At 40.1% G+C, this 19,878-nt stretch overlaps 2 protein-coding genes across 4 annotated transcripts; both read right to left on the bottom strand.

Moving 5' to 3' along the window:
• Positions 1-479: 479 nt before the first annotated feature.
• Positions 480-13,265, bottom strand: lztr1 (leucine zipper like post translational regulator 1). 3 transcript variants are annotated; one of them, XM_080432251.1, is made up of 20 exons: positions 12,408-13,265; positions 11,564-11,626; positions 11,407-11,463; positions 11,228-11,307; positions 11,011-11,119; positions 10,803-10,886; positions 10,649-10,706; positions 10,350-10,489; positions 9,995-10,196; positions 9,640-9,669; positions 6,865-6,975; positions 6,657-6,749; positions 6,436-6,531; positions 5,653-5,842; positions 4,969-5,138; positions 3,698-3,981; positions 3,467-3,616; positions 2,460-2,565; positions 2,266-2,346; positions 480-1,778 (listed from the first exon to the last, which is right to left on the bottom strand). In XM_080432251.1, the coding sequence occupies exons 1-20, from the start codon at positions 12,557-12,559 to the stop codon at positions 1,662-1,664; spliced, it is 2,373 nt and encodes a 790-aa protein (XP_080288377.1). In that variant the 5' UTR covers positions 12,560-13,265; the 3' UTR covers positions 480-1,661. The 3 variants fall into 3 exon arrangements, with proteins under 3 accessions (XP_080288377.1, XP_080288378.1, XP_080288379.1); XM_080432252.1 differs by having other exon boundaries at positions 9,640-9,666; XM_080432253.1 differs by lacking the exon at positions 9,640-9,669 and having other exon boundaries at positions 481-1,778.
• Positions 13,266-14,130: 865 nt separating this feature from the next.
• On the bottom strand, positions 14,131-19,318 carry gal3st1a (galactose-3-O-sulfotransferase 1a). Its single transcript, XM_080433147.1, has 3 exons — positions 19,035-19,318; positions 16,830-16,979; positions 14,131-15,931 (listed from the first exon to the last, which is right to left on the bottom strand). Exons 2-3 carry the CDS (start codon positions 16,955-16,957, stop codon positions 14,785-14,787), a joined length of 1,275 nt encoding a protein of 424 aa, XP_080289273.1. The 5' UTR covers positions 16,958-16,979; positions 19,035-19,318; the 3' UTR covers positions 14,131-14,784.
• Between the last annotated feature and the right edge of the window lie 560 nt (positions 19,319-19,878).

Raw genomic sequence — 19,878 nt, 5'->3', positions numbered from 1 at the left:
CAATGCCAGCCTGACAACGTGTCACGTGTTCGAGTCCCGATCCCGACAACCTATGCTGCGTGAAAAAAGCCCCAAAAACTAATCTTGAAAAAAAGAGGGGGAAAAAAAAGGACACAAATAATTTAGAGTAAGTCTGATGTTTATAAAAAAATTTAACCCTTTGTACCAATCCAACCTTAGTCCAAATCTAAAATAATTATCTGTCTGATCTATGGTTTCATAACTTTGCAGAAGAAGGAATTTTCCAACTCATAGTGAGGACCATTGTCCAAGCTTATCTACTACCTATCGGTGAAAGCTGAAACTCCTGAAGGACACTGCTGGTTTGTTGAGATAAAGGTCAAGGTTTAATCTGTAGTTGTTTTCTGGAAGGGGTAATATGCGTATAGACAATATGGGTTTTTAACATTTCTTTAGGATCTGAATAATAGTAAGATGAGAACTATTAGATACTAAATAACCAATTGTAGTAACTGGTCGACTAAATGATTGATTTTGCAGATATTCAACAAATATATTAATGGTCTTTTTGCAACAATAAGGAATTCAGTCATATTCACAGAGGGAACCATGAGCCCCCCTGCTTTGATTCTAACTGCAAAAAACCTGATTTGTCTCAGGCCCAAGACTAAAAAAACAGTGTCAGATGCTGCATACTCTGGCAGCAAGCATTGGAAGCTGTCCGCAGCTGAGAGAATGAGTCCCATTGTGCTAGAATCATGCCAGTCCAATCTCGACTACTACTGCATTTCAGCAACTGGTACACACTGAAGAGGGAATCACTGATCCTGCTCAATATCATTATTTTCATAAAGATATTTATTAAGGCATTAAATAGTTGAGTTAACACGTAATAGTATATATTTATCACTAAATACACATACTACTGTATATTATACAGGTAATAAGAGCTCAGATCTTCGCTAGCTGCAATGGCAGTTGGTTATTATGACATCAGTGTCAAAACGATCCAACAAACAGAAATGGCTTGGAGACATACTGTACACAGCATGCTGGTCATACAAATGTTCAGTCCTAATGACTTTGTTAATTAAATGCTTGCAAACGTTGCAAAATTTCAGAGTTCATGAGATCAGATGTGATAACAAATGAGCATCAATGAGCTACATAACAGGAACTGATTTAGTTTCATTTAGATGACAGAACCTTATTTTATCAGGACTTACTTGTTGGGGATCTCTGTAGTGCAACTAGTATAAATTCTCACATTGCATATATCAGAAAAATAACAAATGCAGCAAAAATACTGTGCTGCAACTCAAGTTGTCCACTTGATACAATAATATGACTATGAGGAAATAAATAGATAGGACTGCTACTTATGATCATGTCACTATTTGGAATTTGCAACAAAAAAGGTTAGCCGTTTATATTTTGCCTTAAACCATTTAGATGTAGATGAGAAGTTGAACTAATAGCCAAAAGGTATGTTGTCAGTTCATGTCATCAACTGAAAATAATCTGATACAATTTCATCCAGCATGGATAAAAGTAACCACTGGGAGTCCATGCAAGGTCCAAAATAAAGAAAGGTATGCTGCATGTGGGGAGGAGGGAATGGCTACAAGTAGTGTAATGGCAGAGAAGATATGCAGGGCTTCTTTGAGGAGGGAAAGGAGGCCAGTTTATCCTAGGTCCTCCTAAATGTCAGAGCCCATCTCAGCACACTGTTTGTCTGATATGTGCGTGGCCAGGGACTCGATGATGTCCAGCAGCAACAGCTGGCTGAGCGACCGCAGGTTGGGAAGCTTGGATACCTTTAGAAGGGGAGGAGAGCAAAAACAAAAACAAAAAATGAACCATAACAAAAGACTTTGACGCTGAAAGAAACATAGGTTCATGCAGAGAAAATCTGAGGGACTGGGAACGCTTAAATCACACGTGCGGAGAGAGAAAAGAATCACAGATCATAGATAGAGAACAAAAGCAAAACTGAAACGCCAAGTAATGATTCCATGGGGGGTTGCGTGGGTGGGTGGTGTATGCAAGTTCGAGTTCCTTCACTTGTTCTTTTAAAACAAACAATACTCAGATTGGCACTATGACCCATAACACTGAGGGATAGATAAGGTGCTTGTACAGCCGGCCTCGGCTGTAAACAGCTTCTTCTCTATGTAGGAAGTGGAGGGTAATCCACTAGGCCAAGGGTTCAGTCTCCCACAAAGAAGAGGCAGCCTAGGGGGTTAGCTCAGCTGCAGTGAGTGGGCAGCACACCCCCAGGGCACCGGACACAAGCCCACCCACCTTGATGAACTGGTGGACTATAATGTGTAAGCAGTGCTTCTTCATGTCCAGGGCCTGGGTCTTGTCTGCTGCCTCCAGGATCTAAGAAGGGGGGAAAAGTATAATCGATCAAGTAAAACTGAGAGAACGCAGGAAATGTATGAGTTGGTTTTAAATGGAAATCCATAGCTCCCTCCAGATTTAAACACAGATACCTGTAAGACATTCTCCACAGTGACGTTCATCTCCAGATTCTGCTTGCAGTAGGCCTGCATCCTGTTGTTTGAGAAACCATAGTAATATGGCGCTGCAAACAGATATCTTTCAGCAAGCGTCAAGGAAGACAAATTGCTTTGGCATAACTCCCCCTAACTGTACAGTCACATCTCCACAAACAAACGCTTTGGCATTTGCCTCCTTATTAGCTCGTAGACTGATTCTCTTAAATTGGAAGTCTGATAAAGCACCCTCTTTCTCGCAATGGCTAAAAGAAGTCTAGTCTTTCCTACCTCTTGAGAAACTCAGATATAGAGTGTGTAGAGCCTGCAACAACTGTTGTTGAAGAATTTTCCTTTAATTAGAACTGTTCATTTAATTATTATTATTTTATTTTTTTATTTTATCTGTGTCCGACTTGTGACGTGAAAAACTGTCCCTGTTAAATAGAATGAGGAGAGGTATCTCTGTCTAGAATTGTGAAAATTGTGTTTGATTGTAATCTTTGTCCCACTGCTTTGTTTTGTTTTTTGCTTTTTCTTTGGAGCCTAAGGGGGGAGGGGGGGGGGTTGTATGTGTGTTTATGTAGTCTTGTCTTGCGTGATCTCTTTTTGTATAAAATGCTATACATTTATTTTGTACGTGTAAGTAACATAAAAACTGTAAAATAAAGTTGTAAAAAAAAAAGTTTTAAAAAGGAAGACAAATTGTATATAGTATAGACGAATCCACAGATGCGCTGCCTGTAGGCAGCCATAGCTGCGGTGTCAACGCTCCGCACCGCGACACCGCAGCAATGGCCGCCTACAGGCAGCGCGTCTGTGGATTCGTCTATAGGGACAGTACTCACTGCTAAAAGATCCTAGTGATGTCTAAAAACAAAAATACTGGGACTGGTTCTTACTAACTTGTCTTTGCACTGACCATAATTTAATAAATGTTTTGTTTGAGTATAATCCTGGTTAAATAAAGGTTGAATAAGAAACAGTTCTTTTGTAAAGGATACAGGGAATCCTCCGGAGGCATGTTGACATCACCGTAGTAAATGTAGCGCAGCATGGACTCAAAGGCCTGCTTACTAGGAACCATTTCACCTATGGAGATGTTCACCTGACCATCCTCAGGCATGAAGGAGCGGAACATCGCCTCAAAATAACTGAGAAACGCAAGATGAAAAGGTTTGTGTACATACAAGAAACATGATATAAATCATAGATGGTTGCGTTAGACCCCGTACCTGGAGCGGGCAGCCAGGATGGCTTTGTGGGCGGGTCGTGGCTGTCCGTCTAAAAGCAGGATAATGTCACAGAACTCCAACCCGGGTCCCTCCAGGCAGGCCTTCATGTCTTGCACTAAGGACGTACCTATGTCCACAGGCTGGTCTGAGTACAGCCTGTGGGGAGGATGCTGCTTGCGCCGCACTATCTCCACAATCAGTGGCGTGGACAAATGCTCAAACTCCTTGGTCATAATCACCTGGTTGAAATGAGTCTCCTTCACCACAAAATTAAGGCAATGCTCCTGGAGGGAAGAAAATAATTGCTGGCATTAATGGTGGATTTAATGAGACTATCAGTCTGTCTGTCTGTCTATCTATCTATCATCCATACAGTGTGTGCATGTATGTATGTGTGTGTGTGTGTGTGTGTGTGTGTGTGTGTGTGTGTGTGTGTGTGTGTGTGTGTGTGTGTGTGTGTGTGTGTGTGTGTGTGTGTGTGTGTGTGTGTGTGTACATACATATATACATACATATACATATACACACACACTGTATATTTGGCATTTCAAAAAGCAGTCTGAGCTACCTGTGATGTCATGAGATTGGTTAAAAGGCCTGATCAGTTCCAGCACAGGAGGAGTCAGATAGTGACACAGGGACTGACTGAGTCACACAGGACACTGTGGAACCCAGGCACTCAGGAAGGCCTGGGTACTCTCAGTGTGAACTGTGAATACAGTCATTAGAACCCCATCCCCCGCCCAATACTTATAGTTTAGTTTAGTCTTCAACCAACTGAGCCCTCAAACAAGAGCAACCACTGCGGCTAAGAGTCTCAAATGAGAGCAAGTGCGATCCATGCCCGAGAAACGGACTGAACGTTGCGTCAGGAGAACGCCATTGCAAGACCAGGAATGAATGTCAAAACAGAGGTACCAACAAAGCCATGAGAAGCAGGTAGGTGCTCATCTTCGCAGTATATCTGTACCTTGAAATGCCAAGTAAATACATTTGTGTACAACCAGATGCCAGAGTAGAAACAATATAACGAGATTGCTGTTTGGCTAAGTTAGAAATATCAGATGTATTGGATTGGCTCGGGTTGTAGCATAAACATGTGTACAGCCAAATCAGAATGCTTAGAACCCTAGACAAAGAGAGACCTTTATTAGATAATAATATCACAACCTAACTGACCATAACAAACAAAAAAATGTGTACACACACACACACACACACACACACAAAACAAACTGAAGTATACACAGTTCGACCAGTTCTCAACACACCTTAAGCTGGTCTAGCTGAAGCTTGTTGGCATTTTCACACACACTCAAAACGTTCTGCAGGTCCACAGATGCCTCGATGTACTGCACACACAGCTGCTCCAGGCGTGAGAGCTTGAAACTCAGGGCCAGTTTGTAAACATCCATGATGAGGAGAACATCCTGCACATGACCTACGCAGAGTCAGACACACAACAAATGACCCATCTGGAGATCCTCCGATACAGTTTTACTGGTTGTCCCTACTACCACCTATGCCTCATTTATACTTAGTTGTGCATTGGCGTCCCACAACTAAAACAGTGTGACTAATACTTGACTAATTCGTAATTCACATAAGTCAAGCTACAGTCCTTCCCGCAGCTTTTTGTTGCATGTCATCCCCTTCTCTCACGCCCTTCTCTGTCTCTCTGTTCACTGTCAATAAAATCCAAATAGAGCACATGTCTTAATGTGGCTTAGTGATATAGTTTTTTGAGTGATTTTTATTATGCTTTTGCCGTTTACCCTTATTGGCATTTTCTTTTGTTGCAATGTTTGTTTTATTTATTTCTCTATAAAAGCACTTTCTATCCATGTTAAGAAAGGTGCTATATAAATAAATATAGCAATTATTATTATTATACATTTTCTCTCCCTATGGAACGATGTAGTCGTTATCACAAGAGTGTGTGTGAGGGCAGTGACCTCTGCGTGGATACTGGATCTTGTCTGTGTAGAGGAACTGCATCAGCACTTCGAATGGTTGAGCCTCTGCTTCCCTGATGGCCACCTCTAGCAGAGGCTGTGTACCCGATGGCCTGCTACCTCCTGGGATATCCCTTGGGGCTCCATTCGCCCCCTCATCGCTCTCCTCACTGCACTCTTGTTTACTCTTCTACACACAGCGTAAGGACAAAGAGGAACTGATTAGCCAACATTTCCCGCAGAACATTAGAGTTAAAAGTTCCTCTATAGCAAAGTCTTCCAGCTGTTATATTTGTTTGTACTAATATCTTTATTGTTTTGATAGCAATGAACATTTCCTCACTTCAAACACTGTTGATTTTGCACCCCATGTAGTAACAATATTCATGCATTACATTCAAAGTATGCAAAAACTCCTTTTCCAGGCATAGTTTCTCTTTGGTGCTTGAAGCTTTATTTTGCTGTGGCTTTTCTGCAAAACATTTAGCAATAGACAATATTTTATGTCTGTATAAATGTTTTGTCCATCGGCCAGTTGGATGATGTTTTCATCACATTCCCTTACTTTTCCAGACCTTAATTTCTTGATTGGATTTGAAGATTGTAATGAATTTCTATGATGCCTGCCAACTGTGTCACTAGAACCAGCTCCAAAACAGTGACTGTCTCCTGGATGTTATCTGTAATTATATTTTATTTGCTTCAATTGAATTAATTGTGTTTTGGCTATAACTCTTACATAACGTTTAAGGAAATGAACCGTGAATATTGCAGGTTTCTGACCTGTCGCTGCCTGTCCCGTGCCTGCAGGATCTTCTTGCGAAGCCACTGGCATCTTGCAGTAACTATGGAAATATGACCCAAGACCCTCTCCTCCCTCTGTACTCACAACCAACAGGAAGGAAAAGCACAACATTGTTTGAACTGAATGTCATCTACAGCCCACCGTGAACCTTTTCTCTTAGCAATGAAGGGGATTAATGTCCCAGCCAATGAGGACCTACCTCGCCCAGGATAAACTCCACGTCACAGAACTGGCGGTTCTCCCACAGTTTGCCATAGTCCTCATGGAGAGTGCATTTTGGATAGCAAGAGAACTACAAAAAAAACAAAGCGTAATTTAGCCTGATGCTTCACCTAGCCATTATGTCAAATCAACATATTTAGTGCAGTGACGTGTACATTTTATTCATGCAAATGAAAGGCAGCAACCTGAAATCGGTACATCTCCCCACTGCGCACATTGTTGTCCACTGTTCCGCCAAAGATGTACATGGCATCCTGGATCACAGCAGCTGCATGGAACAGTCTCCCACTGGGCATCTGAGGAGGCAGAGAATTTGACAGATTTAGGAGAGATTACTTTTTATTTTTCGCACATTTTATTCATTATAGTGCCACTTATAATGCACTGACTCTGAGCTATATTTTATGTATATGTGCTATACAAACAATGTTTACCATTACTATAATTTTGTCTAATTTAAATAAGTTATATAGTAGCAAGCTTGAGTGTGCACAATATTATTATTTTTTACAATTAACCTGAAATTACCCTTATTAAAATATAAACATGATGATTTGCAGGACATCCTTTGACAAGAGCTCAAATGACAGCAAAGCAAAATAGTTCTGTTTAGAAGTAAGGCACAACAAGAGATTCTATTTGCCCACTGCAGTGCTGCTTCATAACTGACTCATTAACAGATGCCTTTGGTGCACTGGCTGGATACAGATCCAGCCAGTTAGTTTAGAGTAGATATCTGCAGGGTGGACAGATTTTTCATAAACGTTAACATTAATTAATAGCGGCTCGGTTGTGTTTGGGTGAAATATTACATAATGAGGAAAATGTTAATTTGTGTGTCTCTTCTTTCCATTCTGTGATTTTTTTTATGCTTGTCCACTGTCATGTCAACGTTACATGTTTACAACAGGAGAGGCTCATTACACAGTGTGTAATGCGTGCGAGGCACAGCAGCATTTCATGTCCATCTGCAACAGGAAAGCGCACAGTGTGCAAAGCGCAATAGAGGCACAACAACGTAACTTCATTCTTTCCATCTCTCTCCCCGGCAACAGAATCAGTCATGATCTAATGTTATCAATGTTCGGTATTCCGTCTACACTACACACATCCTAAAGTTCAGCGCACACACGCACCCCCCCCCCCCCCCCCCCCTTGGAGTAGGAAGCAGTCCAAGTTCTAACCCAGTTGTCAGAACAGATGATCAATAAATAATAAGTTGTGGATAAAATGTGTCTGCTTTATTGTAATTTCCTCCTCTTTCATCCCCTAGACACAAATGTAATTTGTTCCCATGAGATTTCATTAGGCTACGTTTGCCAGGTGTGTCCATTGTTTGCAAATGGACTGGGGTGTGGAGCTTCATTTGGTTCCATTTGTACACTCCAGAGTTGCGCTCGGGAACGCAGCCTAATGATTAATATGTTATGCTCGTGCAGATGTGGTGGGTGGATGGCGGGCGGATGATTTATTTATTTATTATGTGGATTTGAGAGCCCATCCGTGCATCTCTAGTGAACAGGTACTTCACCCTGCACCACCCATGCGCCACCATGTTCATAATAACTGAACAAATTGTACAATTATTTGTTTGTGTATACATTAAGACAATGACATGCTGCTCTTTTGCTCATTTGTTCAATTAAGAACGTTATTGTTAAAAAAATCTTTAAAAATCTGGCTCCAATTTAGACGCCACTTTGGTCTACAGTCTTTCTCTATTCATGCCCCAGTGGCAGCTAACCATGTTTTTCATCCCTCTCTGGTGGACGGTGCTTTTTCAATGTGGTCAGGCCTGGGCATTCGTACTTTTAAAGACTTATACGTCGAATGTTTTTGCATCCTTCCAGCAACTTCTGGACAAATATCCAATTCCCAGACAATTTTTTCAGATATCTACAGGTCCGTAGCTTTGTTCGAAGAACATTTCCCACATTTCCCAATCTACCTGATGACTCTGTTTTAGACACTTTTTTAACTCCGTTACCATCTTTGAAGTTTGCAATTTCATGTATTTATGATGAAATCTGTTGTCTACGGCCTGAGACCTTAAACTCTATTAAAGCTCGTTGGGAGGGGGACTTGGGGGAGGAAATAACTGATGAGGTTTGGGATGCCATTCTGCGACGGGTACATGGGTCCTCTATTTGTGCGAGGCATGCTCTCATTCAATGTAAACTTTTACAACGTATCTATTATACCAAGGCCCGGTTGTCAAGGATTTATGATACTGTATCTCCTGATTGTGATAGATGTCAACAATCTCCAGCAGACCTCATCCATATGTTCTGGCTTTGCCCATCTATACACAAATATTGGACAGAGGTCTTTCAGTCCATATCAGGGATAGTGGGGAGAATGGTGGAGCCTACTCCTTTAGGTGCGCTGTTTGGGGTTTTCCCCTCACTGCCCTCGCTCTCTAAACTGGAAAAGGATGTTCTGGCCTTTGTTACTCTATTGGCTCGGAGACTCATTCTAATTAATTGGAAATCACCTACTTCCCCCTCTCACACTCATTGGATAAGAGACATCTTGTATTGTCTAAAAAAGATAAGATTCTCATTGAATGGCTCCTCCAGTAGGTTTGGGAAGGTATGGGGTCCATTCTTTCAATTTGTCCGGAATTTGAATCCATCTCTGATCAGGAATACGGATATGTGAGGTCTGGTGGATCATTGATATGCTGGGTTTGCTGTGGTGGGGGTATTGTGCTGTATAGCGCATTAAAAAAAAACGTGACATGGATATGTATTGTTTGACTGGTGTTTTTGTTCTGGTTTTGTTTGTTTTTGTCTTGTTCGGTCTGTGTTTTTTTTATATATATATATTTTTTTATATGTATATATATTTTGTTTTAATTTTGTGTCTTTAATTTTATGTCTTCATGTTTTGGGGTGATAATTCAATGTGTTTATTGAGCTTTTATATTTTATTGGTCGCTTTAAAAAGCTTTTCTGTACCTCATTATATGTCTTTAATGCTGAATCCTGCTGTGGAAAAACCCAATAAACAAAGTTAAAAAAAAAAAAAAAAAAGTGTACCAGTCTTACACTTATTTCTGTATTTATTACCATAACATGCCGTCACATATGATTTACTACCAATGGGCAGGAAGACTCTTAGCACATATAAGCAATGCACATGAAGGAACATTCAAGTTTGCATGTGATGCAATGTACTATTTATTTTGATAATTAATTGAATTATTTTATAAAAGGATAAAAAATAATAATGTTAAGTAAGTTTCATTCAGCTGCTATCATTATCTGTGGTTCCAATAAATAATCAGCACACATCACTCAATGCGTACAGTACCTCACTGTCCAGACTGTGCTCGATCACCTCCCAGGTCTGAGAGTCAACATCATAGCAGTGCAGCTCATTGGGTAAAGTATTGTCAGCAGCACCTCCAAACACATACAGATGGCGGTCAAAGGCTACCATGGTGTGACCGTAGCGTCTTTGGGGAGGTGGTGGGGAGCCCCTCAGTAGATGCTCAGTTGGGATACGTGTCCACCTGAGAGGACAGATTTAACAGAAAGCATTCCTTAAGAGTCACATCAGGAACTTTTGCATCAGCCACCAGGGGGAAATACTTTCCTTGTATGCTGTATTTATCAATTACATAGTTAGAACTCAAAGAGTCTGTGATCAAATAAGGCTTACTCACATACGGCCTTTGAACTCAAACTGAAAGAGGTTGTTCGTTATCTTGGCTCCGCTCTGCCCAGAAAACACAAACATCTTGTCCCAGCAAACGGCCACAGGGAAGTTGCAGCAAGATGGGGGAATCTCACCACTCTGATCAATCTGTAAAGACAGAACAGAGACATTAACAGAAACACAGCTAACTAAAGTGCAATGCATTTTTACTACGTGTCTGGGAAAGTCTTCTCAGTGTGTGTGTGTGTGTGTGTGTGTGTGTGTGTGTGTGTGTGTGTGTGTGTGTGCGCAGGTGTTTATACTTGCCTCCTCCCAACAGGCATGCTCTCGATCCTGTAGGCTGATGGTCCACATGTCATTCAACCTGCACATGCAAAACGTTAAAACCATTGTTTGTACCATAATTATGTCACTAAAGCATCCATACATTGAATGCAACAGAATTTGACATACAGCCTACCTGGCATTCCCATCATAGCCAGCAAATATCCACAGCTTATCATTGTAGACTGTGGCCCCATGTGCTGACCTGGCCACCGGCAAACTAAAATAGAGAAAATGTATTAATAGTGTTACTTTATGAGAAGCAACTGGGATTTGAAAATAAATAATTATATATTTCAAATAAAACATACAACATCTTTATAAATGTATCTTCCATGCACTACCTGCCCTCTACTTTCCACTCTGTCCATTGTCCTGTTGCAAACTTGTATTCAAAAAGGTCATTTTTGTTTTTCAAGTTGGAGTTGGAGTAGATATCTCCAGTATAGCCCCCTGAAATATAATAAATGTACCATTAAAAAGGCAAAAGTAACGACAGAATGACATATCATTTCAAACAACACTGGCTAATTATAATAATAATCGTGAAACAAAACTAACCAAAAACAAACATGCTGCTGCCATACACCACAGCTGAATGGTGGTATCTAGGTGCAGGTGGGGTTCCAGTGGTGAATGCTCTGTAAAACATATCAGACATGAAATCACATTACTCAGGATATATTTGTGATATGGCTTCATTATTAGTGACATGGTGTGTTAATCTTGAGTCTTATTACCGACACCAGGAGCAGTCCTTCACATCGAAGCGTAGCAAATCATTCAACATGTTTTTCCTACAGATGGTTGGGTGACATACATGCCGGTCAGTTGTGTTGTTTTAGTAGTACAGTAAACTAATATTATGTCATATAAATACATGTATATATTACTCACCCATTGTCTCCACCAAACACATATATGGCATCTCTGTAGGCCACAACAGTATGCTTGCTGCGTCTGAATGAAGCCAAAGATGTTTGAGAATTAATACATGCGTGCCAGTTTGCAGTGGTGGAAAAAGTACTCAAATGTTTTGCTTAAGTAAAAGTATCAATACTGCAATGCAGACATACTCTGTTATAAGTAAAAGTCAGGTATTCAAAATTGACTTGAGTAAAAGTACAAAAGTATTGATATCAAAGTACCAAAAGTAGAAAGTACTCATAATGCAGAAGGTCCCATTTTGCAAGTTTTCAAAGGTATGAAAATATATTGTAGATCAACTATTTTCAAATGGCCGAAATATATATAGGGCTGAAGTGGTTAATAATCAAAATCTATAAAGTAACTAGTAACTTAAGTTTTCAAATAACTGCAGTGGAGTAAAATGTACAATATTTGCCTTTGAGATGCAGTGGAGTAGAAGTACTGAATATTGGAAATACTCAAATAAAAATAACTCAAAATTGTATTAAAGTACAGTACTTGAGTAAATGTACTTAGTTACTTTACACCACTGCCAGTTTGTACCAGGTACAGTGAAAATGAGCGTCCTGAAGTATCGCACACTACTACTACTACTGCAGTGGTGGTGTGCATATCATATCATCATATGATCACTGATCTTGATTGTTTGGTTGAATACTTTATTTAGAAATGTGCACATGAAAGTACAGTTTAAATACAAGGTCAACTAAATAGGAAAGCCTAATGGCTTGTTTCAAATGGGGTCCCCATGTACTCAATTCATAGTGTACTCAATGCATAGTGTTCATTCAATTCAGTGTTGTTACAATACCTTGCACCAACGAACTCGTCACAAGGAGGAAGCCTTCGCCAGCGATGGACGGTCTCAAAAGGGCCAAAGTTGAGCGTCAAATATTCCACACTGTCGGAGCAACTGTGGTCGAAATCAACACTTGGGGCGACTTTAGTGGATCTGCAAGACATTGTTGCTATAATCCAACTAAACTCAAAACCAAAGCCACATATCGGCAACTACATCCTGACTGAACGCCATGATCAATGCTAACTATCCTGACGATGACTTGAATCTGGTTTTGGCTTCACTAGACAGCTCACATAATGTTATTATTTACATTAACATTAGAAGGGAGAGTCAGCGAACACCTAAACGCTCGCCCCAAAACGCACTCGTCCCCAGGGCAAATCCGGTGGTATGTACCAGTTACTCAAAACTATGCCTAAACCTAACCTCGGTAAAACGGTGCAAAACCTAATCTTATTCCTAAACGTAACCTCAGTAAAAACTATGGCTAACCCTAAACGTAATTCTAATCTCAGTAAAACAAATATATAAATACAAGAACCGCTGGTCCGCGAATAAAATTGGGGCGAGCGTGTTTTGGGGCGAGCCTTCCGGTTACCATCAGGCGAGCTAGTGCTACATGACAGGCTAAAAACTTGCTAGCTAACGCTAGGTAGATACTTTTGCCGAGGAATTATAGCTACTCTACCGAAAAGCCAATACAGTAATCGTTAAATGTAGTATATCCGATTCCTCTTTCACGTGTCTTCAGCAGCTAAGCAATAAAATGAAAGAAATAACAGCAAAAAATATTGACAACCAAGTCCACTATACTGTAGCAAAGCTAGCAAAACAAGAGCTGTTATCAAAGACTAGCACCCACGCCCCATGCTGGGCAGCGTTGCCACATCCTGCCAGAGAAACAAGCAACCAGAACCAGGTATCTGAAAACAAGCCCAAAAGAAGCGAGGTGGGCACTTTAAACCTAAACACATCGGCTATTTGAAAATAGCAAAATAACAGCTATTTTCAAAAGAATCTTCGGGGGTCCTTGGGACAAAATATTTTCAGATGGGGGCGTCTGTAGACAAATACATATTAATTTAGGGGTCCTCGGTCCTTCATATGAAAATGTTTGAGATCCACTGGTTTAAACAGCATTAGGAAATAAGCCCATATAAGCAACTACACTTTAGAAACAATCCCCAAAAAACCACAACCCACAACTACCAATATTTACAAGCAACTTTACAGAAAAACAAGCCCAAAGTCGCTTATAATAAGCCGACATGGCAACACTGCTTGACTTCCTGTAATGCAGAATGAATGACAGACTCCAATGCAACTCCTTCCAGTTGATCAATCTTCTTCTTCAAAGTTATGCCCTCTTTGGTGTCGCAGTGCATCACAAACCTACATAACTAATATAATTATTATATTATTATAATAACATAACTATATGTTAGTACAATACTATAACTATTGCTTAGAATCAGAATCATCTTTATTGTCACATCACAGGTTTACAGGTGTAAAACAGTGGGTGAAAGTTTTTGTGCAAACTTAGTGCTATAACATAAACTATAATAATTAGAATTAGAAGAATAACGTGGAAAATGTATTATTATTGTTGTTATTGTACAGTAAATAATCTGACCAGACAAAGGAATGATGATTGATATGCATTTTTCACTTTCATTTTATTTTGAGGACAGAGATGAAAAGATTATCGTTTATTGCCAGGGGTCTGGAATGTAGGATGTAGGCTATATAGTACATTCACAATTTTAACATCCTTTATTTTCCCTTGCTTTGGTGGATGAACGGTGAACATTACAGGATTTTGACAACTCAGACCTAATCAGACCAAATTAAGTAACCAGCACAAACTAAGAAAACTTGGTTGAAAACCCAATATCATAATTTTTTCTTCCAAATTTAACAAATGGCAACTTTTGACTGTAATTCCTTCAAAAGACCAAAAATCATGATGCATCCACCCCAATACTCTAGTTAAAACATCTACAAGGACAAAAATATTTTAATGTTTGAAATGGGACTCACAAACACTGTACAATAGTAGACCTAGCCTATGTAATAAACAGTTTCAGTTTTTGTAGATTGTGAGGTGAAGTTAGCTCTGGTCCATAGTGTTAGAAGGAGTTCTCCTTCTTACGCTATGGACCAGAGCTAAGGTGAAGTATGCTATTGTCAAGTACCCATCAGATAAATTACAGCCTGCAAACATGGAAATACTGATGACTGGTAATGTGACACAATCCAACACACAAACAAACAGTAACCTTTCTCTCAGTCAACTTCATCCATAAATTATTCATTAAAAAATGAATTGGCCCCTCTTGCTATAATGTGTCTAATCACCAGTTTTTTTGTTGTTGTTTTTTTATCACCAGTTAATGACATCTCTGACATGACCCCATAGCTTGGTGATCCACAGGTTAACCCCCAGTTCTGTCAAGTACTGAAGCTCGGGTGTCAACATCTTACGGCACAACTTGCGGTGGGCCTTGTCCACATTCTTCTTTAGGTTATAACCCATGATGGACTTCTCCCCAATAGGCTGCCAGGGCTGCATGGCTGTCTCCTGAATGCTGCCAGCGTCTACGGCGTGACCACCCTCAATACAGATGGACGCCATCTCCGCATTCCTCCTCCTGAGCTCTGCCACGTCATCTGCCATACGCTTTCGTCCATAAGCATCCACTTTCTTCCAGAATGTGATGTTGAAATGTTGATACAACTTCCAGTCTATTGCGTTCCACTCAAGGGCCCTTGCCCGAAGTTCAGGGGTCAGCTTAGACACTGTGGATCCTTTTCGGGCATTGAGCTTAAAGAAGAGCAGGTCATCCATCTCCCAGCAGAGGGTGTCCTTGAGGAGGATGAGTGATTCCTCAAAGTGCTCCACGAGCATAACCAGCTGAAAGCGGTCACTGATGGATCTGATGCCCTCCTGCACCTGTGGATCATTCAGCTCCAGGGTGTTATCGTGTCCAAAGTCAAAGAACAGCAGATTCTTGAGGTAGAATGAATTAAAGCCCTCTGGGTCAAAGTAGTAATGGGGATCATGTAGGAACTCTGTCAGCTTATCCTCCCCTGGTATCTTCCAGGTCAAGGGCACCAGACGACCAAAGTAGTGGAAGGCGGACTCGAAGAGCTCTGCAGGGTCTCGCAGAATAGTGATGTAGGAAGTATCCGTAGGAAGCAGTTTGGCCACCTCGGCTGCATTGAAGCGCATGTGATTACAGATGATATTGAAGCACATTCCAGGCCGGTGGTCTTTAACCTGGGAACGTTGGAAAAGTGCGGGGTAGAAGAAGTCATTTCTACTGTCTGGGAAGGCGAATTTGAGCCTGTGCTTCTCTCCAAAGCGGAACAGGATGTTGAGGAATGTGCTGCTGGCCGTCTTGTGAGTCTTCATGAACATGACATCTACTTTAGGAGTGCAGAGGCCGCTGGCCCGCCGAGAGCCGTTTGTGGTTGGGGGGATGTGAGACTGGGCCGGACGGTGGGCACAGGAGTAAGGCACTGGAACCCTAGAGAAAGCAAATATGAATTTGCAATAAGCAAAAACAATAAGCTTTAATGTCACATCACAGGTTTACAGAAGTAAAAAAGTGGTTCTATCGTTTTGTTATTTCCATAGAAAAAGGAAAGGGAAGAAGAAGGGGGGGGGGCAAGGGGGAAGAGATATCAATCAAAGAAACAAACAAACAAATTATCTACATATTTACACATAGTACCTGAGGTAAGATATAAAGGTGTGTGAGCATAGCGGCAGATGTATACTGTACATGATATACTATACTAGTTAAGGTGCGAGAAAAACACAAAAAAACTAAACAAAAGTCAGTGCGTTGTACATAGGATTAAGGTGCAAAATGTCAGCGTGTGTCAACTGCATAATCCACATAAAGTAAACTGGTATAAGCCGCAAGTAGGTCCATGAGGAAGAGCAAATAAATAAATAAATATCAAATCATAAATACTACCATAATTAAACAGAGCTAATTTACAATGTTTACAATAAATCCCAATGATGCAATACACAGCAAAATCCGGAGTGTTAACTTAACTGAGTGTAATAAATTACCTGAATATTTCTATTTTTCAGTATGGAATTTATACACATTTTATCATTTAAGAAAGACACAGATTTTTGCTTTGGTTTATTTTTATGAAGATAAATGTTATCATGTTTCTGGATTACATTACATGTCAAACCTGCATTTCTTTCTGTGTTTTCCCATTTCTATATCTGCACACATTGAAGCTGAAATAATACATTTAACTGTGGAATAAAACATATCAGATGACAGAATTTAAAATATAATAAATCTGATATGGATTTGCACCACGCAAGATTGTATCATTATGTAATAAATGTTTTATGCAATGCAATATTTCAGGTTTCCCCATTGTGATGAGTCTTACTCAGGTAGATTGAAGTGGACCTGTGGACTAGACAGGCAGTATAGCAGGATCATACAGCTGGTGAGAAGGGTACCAAGGACCAGGCCTTTGCACATGGACCTCCACTGCCTCCCTTGCTTTCCAACCATGGCCGGATGAATTACAGATTACCTTGGAAAACAATCATCATTATCATCATCATCATCGTCACCATCATCATTATCATCGATCTGCCTGAAGCTAAGACATCCCTAAAAGATACAAATCCATTCCAATGCACTAAGACATCCCTAAAAGATACAAATCCATTCCAATGCAGAATTTTCATGTCATAGCGTATCTTGTGCTTAGTGGACAAAAGTCTTTGAAAAGAACATTAGGACTTAAAAAATTATGTCACACTTGTGCCATCAAACTATTAAAACTTGAAGAAGTTCTTATTAAATTCAACAGCTGATTTCAAAGCTATGCTGAAAAGTAATGAGTAATAATAACATTCATAGAAATGTAGTGGAGTCCAAAGTACAATATTTGTCTTTTAAATTAGGCCTAGTAGAATAAAAGTCATACATTTCCAAAAACAACAAAACAAATACTAAAGTAATAAAGTACAGATACTCTTAGAATTTACTTAAGTACTGTAGACCTGTAGCTAGTAAATGTTCATCAACATTTTAAATGTGAGGATAATTGTTTATTGAGCGTACCTATGCCCTGCCCTGTGTTTCTCTGGCACCTGTCTGTATAATAAATAATGCACTCCTGTGGAAAGTGAGCCAGCACTACGCCAGCATTCCCCCTGCAGCTGGTAATAAGATGACCCAGAGTCTGACTCTGCAATATAAAGTAACGGTCACACACACACGCCACCTGTAGCCTTAATAAGTGTCAGCTTTCTCAAAATGACTGTGATGTGAAGTATCAGAGGTGAGACCATTGAATTGTTCATCTCAAGAGACCATTTAATGAATGTGAAAATATAACGGCAGCGGTTGTGTGGATTTGGATAATTTATAGCGGTGTGACATAAACCGTGCTAGATTAGCTAGCAAAAATTACAAATATGAATCAGCAAGAATAGCTATAGCTTATAGGAATGGCATTCTTGTCCTGCATCAGTAAGACTAATAACTAGGACAGGCGATTGAAAAAAGATTATCAAAAAATAAAAACTTTACAAATCACAAAAAAGTTGCACTCTCACATTTTGAAACAAACCATACCTTTTCTGTAGCCTATTTAAACAGTGCTGAATCTTGAGTCTGATATCCTTTACTAGTGAACAGCGCGCATAGCAACCATAATGAGTAAAGTAAACAGAAACTGATTTCTTACTATTCATAGCTAGGACATTTGTCTTTTATGAGTTTCTCAAGTGCTGAAGAAACCTTGGAGTTTATTCATTAAGGAAAATATAGTTTATATATAATCCAGACTTCTTATCAGCAGAGCATAGCCTACTCAAATATTGTTCACCAAACATAGCTAGAAGGACTTTTTCTTTCTCTTTGTCTGGGCTCCATGAAGGGCCTATTATGGATTCATGTGAGGGAGCTCTCTCTCTCTCTCTCTGCCCTCAGAGGCTGCTGTGATGGGAGATATGAAGCACGCTGGTTCGGGTGCAGGATGGTTACACGGAGCAGTTCTGCTTTGCAAGTAGCACAATATTGTTTGTTTGTTATAGTTTTTCCTTTAACTGCCCCTGCAATAATATACCAGACAGTACACTCCAAACCCTATGGGCCACAGAAGACCTGTTTGTTTGATATCATTACTTTGTAGCCTACGCTTAACTAAATTAGAAATATCTTCACAGCAAATGTATTTAGGAAAGTCTGCCGTGTCTTGTTATATTATGTGTCTATGGCATGATATACTGTAAATACAATCTAAAGGAGTGCATATGCAAGTTATATATTCAGCACAAGCTTGCTAATATTCCATAAAACATATTTTCAAATGTTTTCCAATTACCCTCCTAGAATGAACGTCTAATGAACATAGGTAAAGTAATGACCTTGACTTATGAACAGTGTTGATACAAGAAAATATAGGTGTAATATATATGATATAGGATAAAATACAAGTGTCTGCGATCTGTACATTTTGAACAGCTTATTCTTTTCCAACAGATAGTTACATGCAAGAAAACACATTAAAATAAAATAAAAAGTATGCTCAAGTAATTGTGATAGGAAAATGTTAGAGAATTCAATGATTCCTTACCCTCATGCATAAATCCAAGCAGAAACCTATGGTAGGTGTTTCTCTACCAAGTGCATTATGTACAGCCTTTTCCCCCTCCTCGTCCAAATGTCCTAGACAAGTTGCCCTCCCTGCTGTTGACTTGTGTCTGATCCTGACATACACACGATGTCATTAACACCGCACAGTTCAGCGCTCTCCTTATCACGTCCAGCGCTCCGAATCTCATTCACCTGCCAGGTGCTGCCTTTCCTCTCTCGCTCTACATGTGGGCCTACACCTGATGCTTCTGGCCTCCGCCTCTTCTTCCCATTTCAAATCTAAAACGGATTCAGCTGAATCAAGCACTACAGTGACGTCAGGCTTACTGTCAGGGGACTAGCACTTGTCAGTTTGAAGAGGGAGGGAGGAAAGCGGAGAGAGGGAAAGGGGAGGGGGTATAGGCTCTATTCTGTGGCTGCATACAGAGGGCTATTGAGTGAAGCCACTGGACTCTGGAGCTGCAAGCTGATAGGAGGGCTGGCAAATGGTATAAAAAGAACAAATGCAGAAAGATGAGGCACAAAGGCTTCAATTGTGCCACTTGATCAAGACCACTCTTTCTCTGTATTGTTCAAAATGCTGATTTAGCAAACCTATCCATTATTTTGGATTAAAGTGTATCCAAGCTGCATAAAGCGAACATTTGGTACCATGGATATACAGTAGCTATTATCTAAATTGTGAAAAAGATCATGTATCACATATGTAGCACTTGCTCTAGCCTTGACAACCTTGCAGGCTTATGCAAAGGCTAAAATGTAATTTGGATAGCATGTTATGTAGACTAGCCAGGTTCATTTGTAGACCTGCTATCCTATAGTGT

The sequence above is a fragment of the Gymnoscopelus braueri genome, assembly GCF_963280865.1.
Source record: "Gymnoscopelus braueri genome assembly, chromosome: 7".
NCBI lineage: Eukaryota > Metazoa > Chordata > Actinopteri > Myctophiformes > Myctophidae > Gymnoscopelus > Gymnoscopelus braueri.
The sequence above is the reverse complement of the archived record's forward strand: the minus strand, read 5'-3'. Positions and strand labels throughout refer to the sequence as shown.

Excerpts from the sequence above, each read along its gene's own strand:
- gal3st1a (XM_080433147.1), bottom strand. The coding sequence starts at position 16,957 with ATGGTTGGAAAGCAAGGGAGGCAGTGGAGGTCCATGTGCAAAGGCCTG. Across the intron at positions 15,932-16,829 it reads GTCCACTTCAATCTACCTGA|GGTTCCAGTGCCTTACTCCT; the intron begins GTAAGACTCATC and ends TGCTTTCTCTAG.
- lztr1 (XM_080432251.1), bottom strand. The coding sequence starts at position 12,559 with ATGTCTTGCAGATCCACTAAAGTCGCCCCAAGTGTTGATTTCGACCAC. Across the intron at positions 11,464-11,563 it reads GTGTTTGGTGGAGACAATGG|GAAAAACATGTTGAATGATT; the intron begins GTGAGTAATATA and ends AACCATCTGTAG. Across the intron at positions 2,347-2,459 it reads CTGTGGAGAATGTCTTACAG|ATCCTGGAGGCAGCAGACAA; the intron begins GTATCTGTGTTT and ends CCCCCTTCTTAG.